This window comes from Amblyomma maculatum, chromosome 1 (assembly GCF_055883805.1).
Source record: "Amblyomma maculatum isolate TAMU_Amacu chromosome 1, ASM5588380v1, whole genome shotgun sequence".
In the NCBI taxonomy this organism is placed as follows: domain Eukaryota; kingdom Metazoa; phylum Arthropoda; class Arachnida; order Ixodida; family Ixodidae; genus Amblyomma; species Amblyomma maculatum.
The window spans coordinates 349,156,113-349,172,753 of NC_139344.1; the positions used below are offsets into that span (position 1 = coordinate 349,156,113).

General features: G+C 41.8%; 1 protein-coding gene across 19 annotated transcripts in view; it reads left to right on the forward strand.

The window, feature by feature from the left end:
- LOC146207723 (uncharacterized) overlaps nt 1-16,641 on the forward strand; it is a 148,835-nt gene that overhangs the window by 115,728 nt on the left and 16,466 nt on the right. For 6 of the 19 annotated variants that reach the window (XR_014704170.1, XM_084589899.1, XM_084589893.1 and 3 more), the window contains exons 8-18: nt 1,065-1,189; nt 2,976-3,092; nt 4,294-4,348; nt 4,426-4,474; nt 5,276-5,354; nt 10,986-11,101; nt 11,499-11,575; nt 12,376-12,414; nt 12,503-12,550; nt 14,232-14,276; nt 15,477-15,521. Coding sequence is in view for 18 of the 19 variants with exons in the window: in XM_084589899.1 (XP_084446025.1) it covers nt 1,065-1,189; nt 2,976-3,092; nt 4,294-4,348; nt 4,426-4,474; nt 5,276-5,354; nt 10,986-11,101; nt 11,499-11,575; nt 12,376-12,414; nt 12,503-12,550; nt 14,232-14,276; nt 15,477-15,521 (795 nt within the window). In the remaining variant the exon portion in view is untranslated. The remainder of the gene's footprint in view (nt 1-1,064; nt 1,190-2,975; nt 3,093-4,293; nt 4,349-4,425; nt 4,475-5,275; nt 5,355-10,985; nt 11,102-11,498; nt 11,576-12,375; nt 12,415-12,502; nt 12,551-14,231; nt 14,277-15,476; nt 15,522-16,641) is intronic. The other 13 variants (XM_084589971.1, XM_084589980.1, XM_084589987.1 and 10 more) reach the window with 5 other exon arrangements.

Sequence of the window (16,641 nt, forward strand, 5' to 3'; positions counted from 1 at the left end):
GTTTTTTTTTAAGCTGCAAAAGCATCCTAACGCAATGAATATCTTTGCTTAAATAGTGGACGTTCAGGCGTTATATTGTTACTCCTGATGAAAGAAGTCTAACATGTGGATTCAATACAAAGGAGTGTTTGACATTGCCCATAGTGTATTTCAAGAGCTGTTGTGCAAAGAATTGTTAGTGTAGGTGCTGTTGCAACCAAATTCGCTTGGATGGTTTCAGAGGTCGCCACCTGTGGTATGGCAGGTTGTCATTGCTTCAGTTGTAACAGGCTGCTGCTCATGAAAAAAAAGAAAAAGAATCAGCAATGGCAATTTCAGGTTGTGCTTTATCACTGATCCTGCACAGCTTCATTGTGACCAAGAATTTATTTGTTGTACTAATTCCCCTAACAAGCATGTGATTGAGATTTTATAAGTTTTGCTGGTTTTTAGCAAAATTTGTTTTAATCATTCTTCTGTGTGCATTCCACCAAAGTTCCAGTGCGTCCGCTCTATTCGGTGCATGTTTTTACATCATCATCATCATCATCGTAATTTATTTATCTCTTAAGGGTATATGATAGGTAATTACATAACAGGGAAGAGTAGAAGGAGTTCATGTATCACAATAAATAAAATACTGGAGAGACACTTGAACATTACTCTTAAGGATGTGATGCGACATCTTTAACGGCTTCCGGCTGCAGCATTCCTTCCAGGTCCACATTTGCACGCATGCACTTAGCTACTCACGTAATCACTAATCCCTTAAATTACGCCTCTATTATCCTGAAAATACTCATTAGCTTACATTCGCAACTTACTACATTATGATGAAGTCTTGCAGATGATAAAGACTGCCATTGCACAACCTGATGTGCATTCAGTTCAGTCCATTTAACCTGCCGACTACCATATTTTGCTCGAAAGGCAGGCAATGCCAATGCGTGATTTTCCGGAGAATAGGGCCTTTAATGCTGTCACATTAAAGCATGTAAATACAAGAATGAATAGCTGATACGAGTGAGCCACAGTTGTGCATATCGTGGCATTTTTGACACGAGTGCCCTTTGCTGCACAGGCAGACCATGCTCGTCGCATTAAGGACCAGGCCAAGGACTTGGTTCGCCACCTGCAAAGCCTGTCTAGGCTCAGTCCCGAGCTGGAGCGCTTCCTCCAGTTTGCCACCCAGAAGACACCTACCCATGAGGTCAGCCTGCTTTGACCTCTGTCTCTCAATAAGGGGTCGGCTCCAACTTTGATTTCACTTTAATGCTTGTTAACTTTTCACGCCATTGACACGCATGTTTCATAAGGATCGGCTTCATTGTGGCTACCGTTGCAAAGTACCATTGGCACCACAAAATGCTGGGTGACTTGAGAGTGTCTTTGACTTGTGTAACAGTGGAATGCCAGAAAAGTCGCTGAGGTACAACTTATTCAAGTTCAAGAGGCCGTGTTCTCGCTTTGGTGTTGTATAATTCTTCCTGGCTTTGTATAAAGAGGGAATGTGTTTTGCCATGGGTATGCACGCATTGTGAGGAAGCAACCATTGTCTAACATCTGAAAAGATCAGTTCAGTTCAGTTCAGGCGTTCAGTCGTGTCCGACTCTTCTGAAAAGATAGTGGGGTCACTATAGTGGCTAAATCTTATCAAGAGCTTATCAGGAGAGCAGCTGACAGAGTAGGGTTTTGTGTCTTGTTGGATAAGAGCTGGTCTCGTTATCGAGGAATGTGTGCTCACTTACGTAGTTGCGTGACCGTGATTATATCAGAGATGGCTGCTCGTACTATCGTGGCTGATTAGGCTCGTTCATGGTTCCCGGCAGTAAGAAGCAGAAAAGAGCGCGTTCTGACAAGGGAAGACTACCTCGACCATGCGGTGGTGTTCGTATTTCATTTAGTTATTTTTTTTGTCCTTATCTGTGAAAGCTGCGCGTTCTTTTGCTGTTCATTTAAACCTGGTTATAATTACAAAGTGTCTCGATTGCCCAGTGCCGTTTTTTTTTAATGCATGTGTTTTAAAATACTTTTAACAAAGGCATTGCAGCGGCTGACCTTGATATAAAGGACCTGCTATGCTGACTGTTTGTTGACTGAGTGGGGATGACAAATGGTGCCGGCAGCAGGTAGAGGGAGAATAGTACAAGCAGGAACAAGCAGGTGGCCCTGTGGCCAGTCTTGTAGCCAGTCTTGTAGCCGTGGTGCCTCTGACTCCCCCCTCTCTCTCTTGCCCCGCACCACCTGACTTTTAGCTGCATTGAGCGACACGTTGCAGAGATGGTGGATCATCGTGGTAGGGAGATGGCTTCTCCAAATTCATGACTTTGATAGTAACATGGTGTTACTGTGAACATTTTGAGGGCATTTTGACTTACTGCATTTCTTAATTTCACTTTCATTCTGAATTGACCTTTCAAGTCATCACATGAAACTGCATGTAACAATTTCTGATCGTAACCAAAAATGACACGTTTCAGTATCTTTATATCCATATTTAACTGTTTATGGGTTTCTTGTTGTTGGCTGTAGTGAAAATATCACAGAGAGTAGCCGGGCCAGTTTTCCAGTAATATATATTTACTTATATTTTCAATAAGTGAAAATATATTGCCACAATTTTTTTATACTTTCCTACCCTTCACAAAACAGCATAATGTTAACGAAGAGCTTTGTACTCTATATTAAAAGTGACCACTTCACAGAGCCAACTTCAAATTGGGACACAACCTTCTTTCTGTAGATAAATAGTAGCGTGTACATTCAACACACAAATGACTGTCACGTACCTAATTTTTAAATTTTATTGCTAGAGCACATGCCTCCGTGTTGTTGCTGATAACTTGAATGTGGTAGAGGCCGAATTCATTGCAATGATGTGGAGCTTCGCAGTATTGTGTATCTTATTTTGTGTGCACTTATATTTTTACATATTTAAGCTCTGTGTGAGAATTGTTTGCACTACAAAAGGTCGTATTCTTTATCTCTCTCTCTAGCCCAGGGAGCTGAAGATACCCTTTCAGAGGGACTACGAGCAGGGGCTGGTTCCTTTGAGAGACATCTGGAAGAAAGGCTTCATTCTCTGCATCTACTGGCTATACGTCACATACAAGGTGACCAGGTTTCAGCCATGTTGTCACTCCGAGGCTCGCATTCATTACAGCATTACCAGGGTCGACTTATATACGTGCTCTCTGTGTTACGTCTCATCTTTTCTAACTTATTTGGTTTGTGGGCTCAAGCTCTCACAGGTTCAGTTCCAGATGTTGTGGCAGCTACTGTCACATCAGTTGTTTGATCTGGCGGTGTTGCTATGATGGTTACAGTAACGCTGGTGCCCTGGCCTGTACATTGCAGCTGTTGGCTGCTGTTCCTACTAGTCGTCTTTTGAGCGGAGTTAAGGTTAGGTTCGTCTGTAAATAAATAACCTTGGAAAGTGTGCCCGCAGACTTTGGCTAGGGGTTTACCTGTTAAAAGTGTATCATAGGAAGGGAAGGAATTGTAAGCTTGGATTAATTTTGTTGTGAGTTGCCTGTTCTCTCACCGCTTTTACCTTCATTTATACGGGGCTCTGCTTTGCATTTTTTTCTTAACAAATTTCTCTGTAATGACCTAATTTATAATTTTTTCTGTGGACATGAATGAGGTTGAATCTAAAAGTGAACTTAGAGTGTGGGCTCAAAAAGTTAACTTGGAAGTGCCATGTTAATGAATGCAAATGCCTTTATTTATTATTATCATTATTTTTATTATTACTTTGCTTTTGCGGTTGTACACTAAAGCTGGAGAACAATACTCTTAATGTCCCACACATAGCGTAACAACGAAGCAAATCCCACGAACTTGTCACCAATTGGTGCACTGCAAACTATAGACCCACGGCATTTGTTAACTTATGAGTCCTGAAATCGTGGTCGTCATTTTTCTATCTCCTGCTTTTAATGCGAGAGCACTAATGTGCAGGCTACTATCCCAAGCAAAATCTTGCCTTGCTTGTGGAGCAGCTACATGGCAACACGTTGCTATGCATAGCAACACGTTGCTATGCATAGCAACACGTTGCCGAGGCGACAGCAAGTCCCTTTGCATAGCACTGCAGTCGCACAGCCAATCAACAAAAGCATAGATTTAATTGGTGGCTAATTTACGTCTTATTTCAGCTCACTACACAAAGCTAGGCAGCAGAAGAGCGAATACTGTGTGACACCATTTTCGCACAGTATTAGGATTTTAGCCAAAATTCTCTGCATTTTGTTCATTTTCGTGGCTTTGGATCGCTCTGCAGAGTTTTTGATGGTCGCTGTCAATTTCTAGTTTTTCAGAAGGAGAGCGGAGAGTGTTACCGTATGCCTGCAGCAGGAAAAGCCATGTAAGTGTGCCGTGGATGCTTCTTGCTTTGTGTAGGGTTTGATTGTGATTTGATGGTAGCGGAAACTTTACTCGCAGTGTCTTCATTACGTTACGGAGCCTGCTTAAGGTCGTCAGACTCCACAAGGTGAGGGAGAGGTTATGCCTCTCGCCTTTCTTGTCACAAAATCTACTTTCGGCTAGCCTTTAGTCTCCTTTTGCTGCTGTTTGTCAGCAGACTGTTGCCAAAAGCACCATGACTGAAGCCATTAGCCATGATAAAGGTCTCTAGCTGTGACTATGTTAACAGGGAATAAGGGGAATTTTTCACCCTTGCTTTAGAGGCTTCATAAAAACTTTTATTCTTACTGCTGTGTTACAGCTGTCAGAGTTTGTCCCGTGTAACAGTTGCTGTAATGTTTAAATACAGGGATGCACTGTTTATTTTCAGGTGAACATAGTATTCTGTGTTCATACTGATTGAGTCGCTTATGCTGGAAAGAAAGACAGCAGCAAACACACTAAGATTTGCTTGCTTCGGATGTGCGCTAGGTTGGGGAGGTGGGTTGCTTTTTGGGAAATGTTAACATTGCTAGAAAATGATAGCAATTGTGCAGATTTCTGTCTTCATTTATTGTTTCTGGAGATTCGTTTATCGGAATAACATTCAAATGACTCTGGAGTTGCCCATGCTTAAAGCTCATGTTGCTCTGGTTGGTTGTTTATCCTCATTTCGGTTCCTTGTGAAGTGAATTAAGGTTCATTAGCATGCCTTATGGCAGTAGACTTTTTGCACTATCAATCACTTAAACTGAAAGTAATTTTTTGGACAAAGCAGTGTGCTTTTGGTTTTAGCCATTAATTATTTCATATATATATTTATTTATTTATTTATTTATTTATTTATTTATTTATTTATTTATTTATTTATTTATTTTTTCGATTTCAGGCCCTCAGCTCCTAATCTCGTCTCGAATGGCAATGTGTCGTCCCACGAAAAGCCTTCGAAGTCTAGTCAACCCATGTGTGTAAGTGCTGCTGAAATTATAGATGGAAGGGAATGTTTTCTGTTTTGTTAAGTGTGTAAAACCGCTGATGTGTGGCAGATTTAATGTCATTTCCATCGAATGACATTCGTTCAAAATGACTTTTTTGTTGCAGCATGAAAAAATATGCCATTGATTAAAATGACATTAAGTATTGAATGAGTCTGAGGAAGTCATTGCTGCGCCTTCTTTGTCAACGCAGTGGATTACTTGCACCAGCATTAGAAAAGCATGGCAAAATTTGTTGGATCTCTTAAATACATAGTAAGTGCTGGGATAAAAAAATGTCAAAAATTAATCCTTATTGTAAATTGCTATCTGTTAAGGTTTTCTAATATGACTGGTAAATGCAATATAAGCGAGTTTCTGCTCATAGCCCCAAAGCAGCTGCTTCCGGTGCAGCACGTATAATCGGATCTCGTATGCTAGCTCTGGTGCAATAGCGTTACCAGAATTATCATATCTTTCTTTAACTATGCGACAATTGGGTTAACATTGAGGCATTTCCACAAATAGGCCATATACTGTATCATTGATCAGTTCCAAAGTGCCGTCCTCTGCGGTTTCGATGTGAAACAATCTAGGCTTAGCAACAACCAGAGAGTAATGCACGGCCAGAGCGTCTTCTTCCGCTGCACTTGCAGGCGACACTATTGTGGTTAGGTCGTGGCATTTGGTGCAGCAAGCATTGTGAATTTGTTGTCTACTTTGATGATGTGGATAACTGTTTCAGTTCAGTTCAGGCGTTCAGTCGTGTCCGACTCTTCGTGACCCTATGGACCATGTCACGCCACGCTTTCCGGTCTCTCACTATCTTCTTAACATCACATAGCTTCATCTGCAATGCCTCGAGAATGCCATCTAACCATCGCGTTCGCTGCCTACCCCTTCTCCGGCGACCCTCAACCTTTCCCAACATCAAATCTTTCTCCAGCGACTCCTCTCTTCTCATCAGATGACCAAAGTAGCTGAGCTTTAACTTTAGAATTTGACCCTCCAATGAGCAGTCAGGGTTTATGGTCGACAATATCGACTGATTTGATCTTCTGGCAGTCCAAGGAACTCTTAAGAGTCTTCGCCAGCACCACAATTCAAACGCGTCAATTCTTCGGCGGTCAGCCTTTTTCACAGTCCAACTCTCGCATCCATACATCACAACTGGAAAGACCATAGCACGGGTTATACGGATCTTGGTTGGCAGACTAATGTCTCTGCTCTTTACTAGGCGGTCAAGGCTAACCATTGCTCTCTTTCCCAGAAGCAGGCGTCTCCTAATTTCATGGCTGCAGTCTCCTTCCGAGGTAATCTTGGCGCCCAAGAACAGAAAATCTGTCACAGCTTCCACTTCTTGTCCATTGATGCTCCAGGACTTGATAGGGCAAGACGCCATGATCTTCGTCTTTTTAATGTTCAGTTTAAGCCCAAACTTCTCACTCTCTTCTTGTACGCGCATCAGAAGTCTCTTGAGTTCCACTTCACTTTCTGCCATTAAAGTGGTATCATCCGCATATCTAAGGTTGTTGATACGTTTTCCAGCAATCTTCACTCCAGCTGAAGACTCGTCCAGACCGGCCTTCCTCATGATGCACTCTGCATATAGGTTAAATAGGCAGGGCGACAGTATGCAGCCTTGCCTCACCCCTTTCTCAATCGGAAACCAATCAGTAAGACCATGCCCAGTTCTGACTGTGGCCTCTTGCCCTTCATACAGGTTCCTGAGGAGACAGATGAGGTGAATTGGAACTCCCATCTCTCGGAGAGCTTGCCACAATCTGCTGTGATCTACGCAGTCAAACGCTTTCGCATAATCAATAAAGCAGAAGTAAATGGGTTTCTGGAACTCTCTTGCTTTTTCCATGATCCAGCGAAGGTTGGCAATTTGGTCTCTAGTTCCTCTGCCCTTGCGAAACCCAGCTTGCACGTCCGGAAGCTCCCGATCCACATACTGCTGCAGCCTACCTTGCAGGATTTTTAACATCACCTTGCTAGCATGCGAAATAAGCGCGATCGTGCGGTAGTTGGAACAATCTTTGGCACTGCCTTTCTTTGGAATGGGGATGTAAACTGACCTCCTCCAATCCTGTGGCCACTGCAGGGTTGTCCAAATCTTTTGACATAATGTATGCAGTGTGTTAACAGCGTCGTGGTTGAGGTTTTGAAGCAACTCAGCTGGAATACCATCAATTCCGCTTGCTTTGTTCTTAGCAAGGCTGGCTAAGGCCCATTCAACTTCACTCTTCAGGATGCCCGGCTCGAGATCAGTAATCACAACCGTCCTATGTTGGGATTGCACATCCGGGTCCTTCTTGTACAGTTCTTCTGTGTATTCCTGCCACCTCTTCTTTATCTCTGAGGCTTCAGTGAGGTCCTTGCCTCGTTTGTCCTTTATCACGCCCAGCTTAGCACAGAAGCTTCCTTTGATATCTTTGATTGTCTTATACAGAGCTCTTGTGTTTCTTAATTGGCTGTTGTCCTCAACTGCTTGACACTGTATGTTCAGGAAGGCATTCTTATCTCTCCTTGCTATTTTCTGAAAATCCGCATTGAGAACCTTGTATCTTTCTCTTTCCCCCATACCTTTTGCCATCCTCCTTTCCTCAGCTATTTGCAAAGCCTCTTCAGATAACCAGTTTGCTTTTTTGCATTTCTTTTGCTTTGGAACTACCTTAGTAGCAACTTCTTGTATTATATCACGAACATCAGTCCACATCTCTTCGGGCTCTTTGTCTTCTAGATCTAATTCTTGAAATCGATTCCTCACTTCCACAGCATATTCTAATGGAATCTGATCCAGATCATACCTGAAAGGCCTTCTAGTTTTCTGCCTTTTCCTCAATCGAAGCTTAATTTTGGCAACAAGAAGCTGATGATCGGTGCCACAATCGGCCCCAGGCCTTGTTTTTACTGCTTGTATAGCGCTTCTCCATCTCTGCCGGCAAATAATATAATCGATCTGATTCCTGTACAGACCGTCCGGTGAAATCCATGTGTACAGGCGCCTCTTGTGCTGTTGAAAATGAGTATTCGCTATGGTCAGGTTGTTTTCTTGACAGAACTCTACTAGCCTCTGCCCAGCTTCATTTGGCTCACCAAGACCGAACTTGCCTGTAATTCCGGATATTTCTTCACTCCCGACCTTAGCATTCCAGTCTCCTATGAGAAAAACGACGTCTGATGATGGGGTGCGGTCTAAAAGGCATTGTAGGTCCGCATAAAATCTCTCAACGTCAGCTTCTTCAGCAGCAGTGGTCGGTGCATAGACTTGGATAACTGTTATGTTGAAAGGGTGACCTTGGATCCGAAGTGAAATCATTCGGTCGTTTTTGGGGTTGTACCCTAGCACTGCTTTGCCCATTCTTCTGTTTACTATGAGAGCGACCCCATTGCTTCTCTTGGATTCGTGCCCACAATAAAAGACATAATGGTCGCCGGAGTTAAATTCTCCCATTCCGGTCCACTTGAGCTCGCTGATACCCAAGATATCAATGTTCAATCTGTCCATTTCTCGCTTGACGATATCCAGTTTACCTTGCGTCATAGATCTTACATTCCATGTTGCTATGTGATATATTTCCTTGCAACATCGGACTTTCCGGTCGCTTCCCGACACATCCACAACTGAGCGTCCTTTTGGCTTTAGCCCAGCCGCTTCATTCGTCCTGGAGCTACTAGGAATCGCCCTTTGTTCATCCCCAGTAACATGTGGGACGCCTTCCAACCTGGGGGGCTCATCTTCCGGCGCCATATCGATAATGGTATTGTGACTGGCCATAGGGTTTTCTTGGCAGGAAATACTGGAGTGGGTTGCCATTACCTTCTCCAGTGAATCACATTTTGTCAGAACTCTCTGCCGTGACCTGTCTATCTTGGGTGGCCCTACACAGCAGAGCTCACGACTTCATCGAGTTTCGCAAGCCCCTCCGCCACGACAAGGCAGTGATCCATGAAGGGGGGATAACTGTTTAACGTTATGCTAAGCAAACGATCCTCCGAAACTGGGACAGGGTTGCAGTAAGCGGTGCCGTCGAGCGATACTCGAAGGTTGTATTAAAGCACCATCAGATGGTTCACTAAGCACTGCCTATTTTGTGTACTGCTTTTAAAATGTGCGCTGAAATTCATGATGAATGCTCATGATCAGCAGGTTGGTTACAAGGCATGCAAGACATGAATATGAATTTAGGTGGACATGCTCCACGACGAAATATTTTTTTTAACATTGGAGCCAAGGGGTCGAAAATTTTGCATTTGGTCAATTTTAGAAGCTGTTTTCAAATCTAGTCTTAATTCCTGCCTGTCTAGTTTGGTTGAATTTTTGCAAGTCATTCATTTTAAATGTAAGGGTATATTTGTGCACCTTTTTGACATCAGTATAGATATCACAAAGCAGTGAGTAGTATGTCGTTTCCTTTATTGTGACGCACTCTACATAATGCGAATAAAGTGTGCTATCTGTATATTTCTTGAGGTTTAAAAAAAATGGAACTCTTTAAGTTGCGTTTTATTGGTGGAACTACACTGCTTTTGCAAATTTATAGCTGTTTCACAACTAGAAATTGCAATAAAAAAAGCATAGCTGTATTTTGCAAATACTAAAGAACGTCAATACAAAATTTAATAGTGGTACAGCATTGACAGATGAAGTAATTCCTGCAGAAGCAGCAAGGTTGCTTGAAAATAACGAAGAGGGTTAAAATTTCAACAGACTTTGGGAAAATGCAGCTTAAGAAGCTCCAAAGTATCTACATTTCCTTAGAATCCTCCTGCAGCATATGTAGGTTCCTCGCATTGCATCTGAAATGTGTCCTCGGTGCGAGCTTTCCGTCATTTGGTGACGATGTGGCTTGGTTTCAGCGGTTTCTTTAGGAGACATCCTTGCAACTTGCAGACTGGCTCGCACATTACTCAGTAAAATCAATTCCCGAGAACGTAGGATGTTCAAACAAATCCTGTGTGTCCCCGAATGAACCACATCGCAGCAACCCAGCAACGTGCAGTGCAGCAGCCTTGAGCCAACGGCAGCGGCATTTTGGAGAGTGGCTTTTGGGGAGAGAAAAAAAAACTTGTTTCTAATCTCTTTTTAAATCTGCTGGAGTACTCGCAAAATGCAGAAAGCTCATTCTACCTGCCTGCAACACCACAAAAGTGGTAGGCACCGTGTTTGAGATTCACAGCCATCATAAAAGCAGCCCGGTTCTGCCCGTTGGTGCATCACCTCGCGTGTTCACATCTGTATTACTTCTCGTCTACATTCAAGGCTTGGGTTGGTGGACATGAAAGAGGAAGGGTTAGAGATCATAAAGCAAGCAAAAACAAAAAACACGCTTTTTCAAAATGAAAATTGCCATTTTTTTGACGTGCCTCTCCCCTTAAAATCTGCTTTCATTCACACTGCAATATTTTTCGCAACATACTGAAACGCACACCAAAGTTCTTGTGTGCTCCAGTTTTTATCCATCGTATTTGTCATCACTTGCAAATTACATTAGTGCTGCTCGTGCATCAATCTGTAGAAAAAAATGGCGTTAAATTTTCTATGTGGCACTTGTATAAAATAGTTTTAGATAGGTTAGAAGTGTTTAGAGGTTATACCTTCTCTCTCTCCTATGCCAGGTCTACTATCGCCTTGCCCATCCTGAGCGCCTCCCGTTTGACACAGCAGCCAGTGGCATTTGGGATGTGGACAGCGGATTTCTTGACTGCTTCTCCCATCTGCACCTCGACAAAATGTAAGAATGGACTTTTTTCTTTTTTTTTCCAACCTTGCAATGTTTGTATGGTGCAAGCTTCCGTGCAAGGTAACAAAAATTTTGATTGAGATTGTTTTCTGTGTTGCAAGTCTTGCATAAGCTTGTTAGTGCAATTTTTCAGATCTTTTTTTGCAAGTCACAACTTCACTAAGTTCACGAACGAGCCTCATTGAATGATCAATGAACGGCCAGTGATGCAAAAGGAGGAACAAAGTGGATTTTTTAAAACACCAGTGCGAATACAGAAGAGACGGCAGGGGATTAGAATCTACAACCACCATGTTTTGCTGGCTTCTAAATAAACATAGAATTGTGCATTGTGAGTTTGGCAGGGCCATTCTTAGCTTTGTATACTTGTGCCTTTCGGCTTGCGCAGTGTGCCTGAAAGGGGAAAGGAGAACGGAGACATTCACCAGTCCATAGCGAGTATGCCACTGCCCGAAGACCTGTGCAGTAAGTGTTCACTTCATTGTTTTTCTTCTTTAAAAGTTGTCCAGACGCACATTTTGCAGGGCAGATCTGTACCTTTACCTGTGAATTACGTACAGCATGGGAGATACTGTACCAATCTCTTAGCCTACATACATTTGAGTAATCGATGCAGAGCACCATATTGGTTCAGTGATGTAATGAGCCGCTTGCACCTCTTCTGTGTATGAACAGCTGAACAACTGCACATTTACATGTCATGCACCTGAGTTCATAAAACTTAGGGCAGCACTGTCTCAGTTCTTCTTGTGTCCATCTATTGAGCGCGTTTTACTTGTGGCAGTTGGAGGTGGGTCTGATGCTGCGATGCATTTCATTGGCTTTTTTCTTAATAAACAAAGAAATGAGATCAATGTGGCTTTTCCTGGGAAAAATCAGTACTCAAGAGGAGTAGGTTACCCGATTGACAGTTATGCCCTTTTGGTGGTAGCCCTTAGGAGCCGTTGGTAGTGTGCAATGAAAGTACTGTACAGTCTTTGTCAAAAGTATACGGCCCGAGGACTTTTGTTCTAAGTCCAGTAGCGAGGCTCGTAAAGAAATTCTAGTGTTTGAAATCTCGTAGATAACAAATCTCGCCGGTATTCGCTTCTAGCTTACATTCATACTACAGTATTGCTGCCAGCAGCCACGTTACAGTGCTTAGAAGCCGACCTCTTCGGCCGTATACTTTTGACAAAGACTGTACATACCTTTTAGTGCTTGACATACTGCCTTGCCATTAGCATTTGACAAGATCTCATACATTTTTTTCTTTTCATTCTTAGGCAGGTTTGAAGCTGAAAGCAGAAGAATAAATGCGTCTGGTAAGTTGTGCTCTGTTGTTTTTATAGCCTCTTTTTTTCTGTTTGAACGAGGAGAATAAATTTTCTTGGCAAATAATTTGATATGCAGACAGGGGCCTCTGTCTCACGGAGACCCATGGCAAGACGAAAACTTCAGGTATGATTTTATTGTAGAGGTGCCTACTGTGCAGCGAACGCAGTGCTATTTCATGTTGATGCATGTCTTCATTTTAGCACTGGCATTGAATTGAAGGAATCGGTTTTGTCTTCGGGACTTGGTCAGGTGATGTGGCACAGACGCTATTCTATTTAGGCCTCTCTTAATTGTTGGTAATCGCACATATTTAACTGAATATCGAACTTCACAGTCTAACGTGTACTAATTATTTGATTTTTTTGATGTTTGGCATTGGACCTCTTCGAACTATTCTTCAGGAGTGCTTGTCATGGTATTTGTGGCAAGGCTTAGTAGTAAATTGTTTATCATTGTACAGTAAAACCTCGATAATTCGAACTCTGTTAATATGAAATCCCAGATTATTAGAACTTCTGCGATCCTACAATTCCTAATGTAAACTTGACCTGACAATTTGAAGTGGCGGTTTGGACAGCCCTATTTATTCGAAGGTTTGAGGTGCTGTGAATGAATTCCCAATCCGACAAAAACCAGAGAAGCGACTGCCCCTCAGAGCCGTGAAGGTAGCTAGATAAGCGGCGAGCAGTATGCGGCCCCTGATCAAAGCCTTTCATGGCAGAATGAACTGGGCTCCATGCGTCAGAAAGAGTAGATTTTAATCTAAATTGGCTATGTATGCTATAGGAAATTCGAATTGCACTCTGTTTGCCCGGCTCGTTCACGCTGGCATCCGCTCTCTCGGACGAGCGGTGCATGAGAGCAACTTTTGATAATAATATTTGCGGTATGTGCGCCGGAAATTCGAAATTACATGATCACGCAGATTTTCCACAAGCCATTGGGGCTGTACTCAAATGTAAAAATGCAGGGTGGAACGCCGTTTCACTTTTGATCTCTGCTAGCATTGTAGCGTGTGCTTATAATTTTTTTTTTTTTTGCTTGAAGTTTAGTGCGTACTGCGATGGCATCCTGCAAGAAACTATTAATACAAAACGCAGTGGTGGAATTGGGGGGAGGGGGCTGTGCACACAGCACATTCTCTCGATAAAATTTCTTGCCTTGATCGGATTATTTTTTTTTCTGCATTCGGTTAATTGAAAAACCTGGTTAATTCAAACATTTTTCACAGTCCCATTGACTTCGAATCAACGAGGTATTGCTGTGCATAAACACTGCCAAGCGAGTAGATATTTTCTTTACACTTGAATGGCTGGTTTTAGTGTGTTTTAGAATTAGGTGTTAAAACTTAGTACACTCCTTTCATTTGTATGTAATGGCCTTGTGATTTGAAAATTGTGTAATTTTAACATGAAATTGTACCTTGGAACCTGCTCTTACGCACCAAAAGCTTTTAAATCATTTGCATTGAAACTGTCCAAAGCATATTGGCATTTCTTTCGAATTTACTGAACCAGAAAGCCGCTGTTCACACAGGCTTGTTTGTGATTTCACTAGATGTCATTGAAAATTCCCATTTGCACTCGGGCGCCTTTCTTTCTTCCTAAAACATGTCAGTCAGACTGGATAGAAACTAAAGGCTTATAGCACCGCCTTTGAGAAAAACCCATCTGCTGGTTACACACAGGTAAGCGTTAAGCATGGCAGTTTGAAATTAACCGGGTCTCGTTTGGTGTAAAACCAAAGCTCTAGAGGGGTGATGGAAATGCATGCTAACATTGCTTTTTTGCTGTTTCCCTTCTAGCAGCATCGTGGAGGTTTTGGCATATCAGACAAAGCAGTCCCAAAGGTAGATAAAAAGCTCTGCTACCAATTTTAGCAATTATATCTATTGGAGTACCCTAATGTAGCTGCTGCGTGGAAGAGGATAGCGTCCTTTCTCTCTCTCTCTCTCTTTTCTACTGTGTTACTGTGTGAAACAGTAACCTTGGAAGCATCCTACAAAAATGTCATGTAAATGCAATTCACTGCCTGTATTAATATTTGTTCTAGGTTTCTAGTCTCATGTTAATATTTGAAAAATTTATTAAATGCATAATCTTTTGAAAACTTATTTGGCAGAGCTAGGCATTTCTATATTACGGTTTCCAACCATAACAACACTTGGCAGTTGTTAGAAAGGCAGTAATGTCCGTTATTGCAAACTAGTTAATTGCCATTCTTTAGGCCTGCAAAGCCTGTTAATACAGCAAAAATGACTTTTTTTTTTTTTTTTTTTTTCACAAATAGTAAGTAGTAGCTGGAAAAGTTATGGAATTTAGCCCTGTAATGCTCTGTCAATGAAAACATTGGATAAAAGTTTCGGAATTTAGCCCTGTACTGCTCTAAAAGCTTTGGACCTCTGGGATTTCATCGCAGATGCTGTAATGGTACCTTCCTTGCAGACATATAAAATAAGCAGAGATTTGATAACAACGGGTTTATTAAAGCATAAATTTAACTAACATTAGCAGATGTTTAACTGTAAAAAAATATGTAGGCACATGCGGTACATGATATGCAAAGTTTAAAACTGTTCCATTACCTTCGATGCAGTATTACATAATGAGCCTGGATATTTTTGTCATTTTTTCACCTTAGGATCAGCTTTTGCATAAATTTTCACCTGGCCTCCTATACCTTTAGCTGCTGCCACTTTGGCACTCGTTTGTTAAATATGGTTTAGTTTGGTATATGAGGTTTAATGTCCCAAAGCGACTGAGGCTGCAAAAGACGCCCTTTGTTAAATATGCTATAAACTATCTTTCTTCAATGAAACTACATTCCTTATAAGGAAGCATCCTTTTCTGCCATGACTTTTATTAAAGACTACTACTAATCAAAACTCAAAGGTAAGAGCATCCCGCATATTTGACAGTGTGCATGTCTTAAAGCGAATGTGCACTTGTATTGTTGACGGTTGCCTGTGTCGCACTGCAAGCTTGCATATGTATTTACACATTGCATGCCTTCCTTGCCATCTTCTTTGTTGCTGCTGCTTTGCATGTAGACACAGTCGGGCAGAGGTCTCCCAAAACACGGACAAGTTGGAAAGGTAGGCTTGTCCCATCTGTGTGACGTACTCCGGCAAGCCTGATGTTAATTCAGCTCATTGATTTTTGTGTTTGTTGCAACTGTGAACTTGCTGCTTATTGCTATCCTGTATTGGTTTCAGGATGTTCACCCTGTATTTTATTGCTATCCTGCATTGGTTTTAGGATTGTCACCTTGTATTTTATTGCTATCCTGTATTGGTTTTAGGATAGTCACCCTGTATTTTATGGAAGGGCGTGATATAACTGAAACAGCCAATTCGTTCAAGTTTATCTCTTTCTCAAGCTTTTTCATGCTTCTTGGGGCAAAAATTATGGCGGAATATGAATAGGGATTTAGAAAATAGTGTTGCTGTAAAAATAGTGTTGCTGTTGTTGTTGTTGTTGTTGTTTCCCTGTTTGCGTGTGGTTACCGAAAATTGTAAGCAAATCTTATTTGTGGTGGCCTCGGCGCATTTTGCATTCCGCAGCTCTCAGACGACAGTGCGCAGGCATCTCAGTATTACAATGAACAGAAATCGGAGCTTTCAATAATTGCTGTTCCACATTTATCCAAGCAAAAGCAGAGTGACAAACAAGTCAAACAAAGGCATAATCTGAAGCTAGTTCACTCTTTTCTGTGATTTTTATTGCTCATCTCTTTAGCATTTTTCAACACAAATGAAAGTAGAATGGTTGTATTTACTTCACATGTGTCCTGAGACTCTGAGGAGCACAACAAAGCTCTCCAGTGTATGTGTGCACTAGTTCTTGAAAGTTATTTATGTGAAAAACATTTTTGTGGTTAATATGCATATGAGAGTTAAACATTTTGTCAAAAATGCCAAACCAAACCAAGGGTACGGATTCAATCCTGGTTCCACCTCTATTTATGATCATATTGTAATGGAACAGAGCAGTAGAGGTGGTGTTTAAGATAATTTAAGTCACATTTAAAAGCTCTTTTTTTTTTTTAATTTGACTTGTAAAGCTTGTAATCTGCAAATAATTTTTTTAAATTGCTTCTGCTAATTGAGGCATCAGCACAATTTGGAGCACCAGTGGTACAGTACCAGTGCGTTACAGACAGTTTGGGGTTGGCAGAAAAATTTATGAGCAGGTCTAAAAAATAATAGGCAGGAA